This window comes from Callionymus lyra, chromosome 13 (assembly GCF_982586985.1).
Source record: "Callionymus lyra chromosome 13, fCalLyr1.hap1.1, whole genome shotgun sequence".
Classification (NCBI taxonomy): domain Eukaryota; kingdom Metazoa; phylum Chordata; class Actinopteri; order Syngnathiformes; family Callionymidae; genus Callionymus; species Callionymus lyra.
The window spans coordinates 282,501-287,500 of NC_141830.1; the positions used below are offsets into that span (position 1 = coordinate 282,501).

At 49.3% G+C, this 5,000-nt stretch overlaps 1 protein-coding gene across 2 annotated transcripts in view; it reads right to left on the reverse strand.

The window, feature by feature from the left end:
* Positions 1-5,000, reverse strand: part of LOC148066881 (beta-taxilin-like) — a 22,857-nt gene that overhangs the window by 7,879 nt on the left and 9,978 nt on the right. For both annotated transcript variants that reach the window (XM_087805781.1, XM_087805782.1), the window contains exons 7-8: positions 3,642-3,761; positions 1,431-1,505 (exon numbers count right to left, since the gene is read on the reverse strand). In XM_087805781.1, the coding sequence (XP_087661907.1) occupies positions 1,431-1,505; positions 3,642-3,761 (195 nt within the window). The remainder of the gene's footprint in view (positions 1-1,430; positions 1,506-3,641; positions 3,762-5,000) is intronic.

Genomic DNA, 5,000 nt, shown 5'->3' on the forward strand with positions numbered 1-5,000 from the left:
CATCTTCATCATTATCTTCATCATCATCTTCATCATCATCATCATCTTCATCATCTTCATCTTCATCTTCATCATCATCATCATCTTCATCATTATCTTCATCATCATCTTCATCATCATCATCATCTTCATCATCTTCATCATTATCATCTTCATCATCATCATCATCTTCATCATTATCATCATCATCATCTTCATCATCATCATCATCATCTTCATCATTATCATCGTCAACTTTCAACATGGAAAACTAGGAGCAGCAGCTGTCAATCATCATTGACAGACAATATTCACCTGTGACTGTAAACCACATGAATGAAGCTTCCACTCTGCTGCCTGAACGAGTAACTGGAGGAGGAGAGGAGGAGAGGAGGAGAGGAAGAGAAGAAGAGGAGAAGAGGAGAGGAGGAGAGGAGGTGAGGACGAGAGGAGGAGAGGAGGAGAGGAGGAGAGGAGGAGAGGAGAGGAGGTGAGGAAGAGAGGAAGAGGAGAAGAGGAGAAGAGGAGAGGAGGAGAGGACGAGAGGAGGAGAGGGAGGAGAGGAGGAGAGGAGGTGAGGACGAGAGGAGAGGAGGTGAGGAAGAGAGGAAGAGGAGAAGAGGAGAAGAGGAGAGGAGGAGATGAGGAGAGGAGGAGAGGACGAGAGGACGAGAGGAGGAAAGGGAGGAGAGGAGGAGAGGACGAGAGGAGAGAAGGTTAGGAGGAGAGGGAGTAGAGGAGGAGAGGACGAGAGGAGGAGAGGAGAGGAGGAGAGGGAGTAGAGGAGGAGAGGATGAGAGGAGAGGAGGTTAGGAGGAGAGGGAGGAGAGGAGGAGAGGAGGAAAGGAGGTGAGGAGGAGAGGAGGTGAGGAGGAGAGGAGGAGAGGAGGAGAGGAGGTGAGGACGAGAGGAGGAGAGGACGAGAGGAGGAGAGGACGAGAGGAGGAGAAGAGGAGAGGAGGAGAGGGAGGAGAGGACGAGAGGAGAGGAGGTGAGGAGGAGAGGGAGGAGAGGACGAGAGGAGGAGAGGAGGAGAGGGAGGAGAGGAGGAGAGGACGAGAGGACGAGAGGACGAGAGGACGAGAGGACGAGAGGAGGAGAGGACGAGAGGAGGAGAGGACGAGAGGACGAGAGGAGAGGAGGTGAGGAGGTGAGGAGGAGAGGAGGTGAGGAGGAGAGTAGGAGATGAGGAAAGAAATTAAGGAGGAGAGTAGGATAGTATGAGAGGAGGAGAAGAGGAGAAGATGAGATGAAGAGGAGAGAAGAGGAGGACATAAGGGAAAGAAAGGAAGAAGGGAAGAGATACAGAGGGGAGAAGAGAAAGAGATGAACAGAAATAAAGGAAGAGAGGAGTAAACAAGAGGAAGAAAGAGAGGAGTTGACGAGAGAAAGAAAGAGAGAGAGGGAGTATAGGAGAGAAAAAAGGAGGAGAGGAAGAAGAAACATGTTACCTTCTTCTTCATGTTCAGCTCCTGCTCCTTCATTGTGAAGCATTTCTTTGTTTTTTCTATCGCTTCTCTAAGTAACTATGGCAACAGAGACAGAACATGTCAATCAACAACTGAATCAGTGTGAATGACTCACGGGTGTGTGAATGACTCAAGGGTGTGTGAATGACTCAAGGGTGTGTGAATGACTCACGGGTGTGTGAATGACTCAAGGGTGTGTGAATGACTCAAGGGTGTGTGAATGACTCACGGGTGTGTGAATGACTCAAGGGTGTGTGAATGACTCAAGGGTGAGTGAATGACTCACGGGTGTGTGAATGACTCACGGGTGTGTGAATGACTCACAGGTGTGTGAATGACTCACGGGTGTGTGAATGACTCACGGGTGTGTGAATGACTCAAGGGTGTGTGAATGACTCAAGGGTGAGTGAATGACTCACGGGTGTGTGAATGACTCAAGGGTGTGTGAATGACTCAAGGGTGAGTGAATGACTCACGGGTGTGTGAATGACTCACGGGTGTGTGAATGACTCACAGGTGTGTGAATGACTCACAGGTGTGTGAATGACTCACAGGTGTGTGAATGACTCAAGGGTGTGTGAATGACTCAAGGGTGTGTGAATGACTCACGGGTGTGTGAATGACTCACAGGTGTGTGAATGACTCAAGGGTGTGTGAATGACTCAAGGGTGTGTGAATGACTCACGGGTGTGTGAATGACTCACGGGTGTGTGAATGACTCAAGGGTGTGTGAATGACTCAAGGGTGTGTGAATGACTCAAGGGTGTGTGAATGACTCAAGGGTGTGTGAATGACTCAAGGGTGTGTGAATGACTCACAGGTGTGTGAATGACTCAAGGGTGTGTGAATGACTCAAGGGTGTGTGAATGACTCAAGGGTGTGTGAATGACTCAAGGGTGTGTGAATGACTCACGGGTGTGTGAATGACTCAAGGGTGTGTGAATGACTCAAGGGTGTGTGAATGACTCAAGGGTGTGTGAATGACTCACGGGTGTGTGAATGACTCAAGGGTGTGTGAATGACTCAAGGGTGTGTGAATGACTCAAGGGTGTGTGAATGACTCACGGGTGTGTGAATGACTCAAGGGTGTGTGAATGACTCAAGGGTGTGTGAATGACTCACGGGTGTGTGAATGACTCAAGGGTGTGTGAATGACTCAAGGGTGTGTGAATGACTCAAGGGTGTGTGAATGACTCACGGGTGTGTGAATGACTCAAGGGTGTGTGAATGACTCAAGGGTGAGTGAATGACTCAAGGGTGTGTGAATGACTCAAGGGTGTGTGAATGACTCACGGGTGTGTGAATGACTCGAGTCACAGGTGTGTGAATGACTCAAGGGTGAGTGAATGACTCAAGGGTGTGTGAATGACTCAAGGGTGTGTGAATGACTCACGGGTGTGTGAATGACTCGAGTCACAGGTGTGTGAATGACTCAAGGGTGAGTGAATGACTCAAGGGTGTGTGAATGACTCAAGGGTGTGTGAATGACTCACGGGTGTGTGAATGACTCGAGTCACAGGTGTGTGAATGACTCAAGGGTGTGTGAATGACTCACGGGTGTGTGAATGACTCAAGGGTGTGTGAATGACTCAAGGGTGAGTGAATGACTCAAGGGTGTGTGAATGACTCAAGGGTGTGTGAATGACTCACGGGTGTGTGAATGACTCGAGTCACAGGTGTGTGAATGACTCAAGGGTGAGTGAATGACTCAAGGGTGTGTGAATGACTCACAGGTGTGTGAATGACTCACAGGTGTGTGAATGACTCACGGGTGTGTGAATGACTCAAGGGTGTGTGAATGACTCAAGGGTGTGTGAATGACTCAAGGGTGTGTGAATGACTCACGGGTGTGTGAATGACTCAAGGGTGTGTGAATGACTCAAGGGTGAGTGAATGACTCAAGGGTGTGTGAATGACTCAAGGGTGTGTGAATGACTCACGGGTGTGTGAATGACTCGAGTCACAGGTGTGTGAATGACTCAAGGGTGAGTGAATGACTCAAGGGTGTGTGAATGACTCAAGGGTGTGTGAATGACTCACGGGTGTGTGAATGACTCGAGTCACAGGTGTGTGAATGACTCAAGGGTGTGTGAATGACTCGAGTCACAGGTGTGTGAATGACTCACGGGTGTGTGAATGACTCGAGTCACAGGTGTGTGAATGACTCAAGGGTGAGTGAGTCGTGACTCTTACATATTCCTTCTCTCTCTTGTGTGACTCAAGAGTTTGACTGAGTTGAGCTTCAGCTTGTTGTAGTTTAGCTTGAGTCAGTTTGAGCTGCAGCTCATGATGTTTGTCCATCTTCTCCACACTCTGAAGAGACAAGAGAGTGACAGGAGTGATGAGAGTGACAGGAGTAATGAGAGTGATGAGAGTGATGAGAGTGACAGGAGTGATGAGAGTGATGAGAGTGACAGGAGTGATAAGAGTGACAGGAGTGATGAGAGTGACAGGAGTGACAGGAGTGATAAGAGTGACAGGAGTAATGAGAGTGATGAGAGTGATGAGAGTGACAGGAGTGACAGGAGTGACAGGAGTGACAGGAGTGATGAGAGTGACAGGAGTGATAAGAGTGACAGGAGTGATGAGAGTGACAGGAGTGATGAGAGTGACAGGAGTGACAGGAGTGATAAGAGTGACAGGAGTAATGAGAGTGATGAGAGTGATGAGAGTGACAGGAGTGACAGGAGTGACAGGAGTGATGAGAGTGACAGGAGTGATGAGAGTGATGAGAGTGACAGGAGTGACAGGAGTGACAGGAGTGACAGGAGTGATGAGAGTGACAGGAGTGATGAGAGTGACAGGAGTGATGAGAGTGACAGGAGTGATAAGAGTGACAGGAGTGATGAGAGTGACAGGAGTGATGAGAGTGACAGGAGTGATGAGAGTGACAGGAGTGATGAGAGTGACAGGAGTGATGAGAGTGACAGGAGTGATGAGAGTGACAGGAGTGACAGGAGTGACAGGAGTAATGAGAGTGACAGGAGTGACAGGAGTGATGAGAGTGACAGGAGTGATGAGAGTGATGAGAGTGACAGGAGTGACAGGAGTGACAGGAGTGACAGGAGTGATGAGAGTGACAGGAGTGATGAGAGTGACAGGAGTGATGAGAGTGACAGGAGTGATAAGAGTGACAGGAGTGATGAGAGTGACAGGAGTGATGAGAGTGACAGGAGTGATGAGAGTGACAGGAGTGATGAGAGTGACAGGAGTGATGAGAGTGACAGGAGTGATGAGAGTGACAGGAGTGATGAGAGTGACAGGAGTGACAGGAGTGACAGGAGTAATGAGAGTGACAGGAGTGACAGGAGTGATGAGAGTGACAGGAGTGACGAGAGTGACAGGAGTGATGAGAGTGACAGGAGTGAGGAGAGTGACAGGAGTGATGAGAGTGACAGGAGTGATGAGAGTGACAGGAGTGATGAGAGTGACAGGAGTGAGGAGAGTGACAGGAGTGACAGGAGTGATGAGAGTGACAGGAGTGATGAGAGTGACAGGAGTGAGGAGAGTGACAGGAGTGACAGGAGTGATGAGAGTGACAGGAGTGATGAG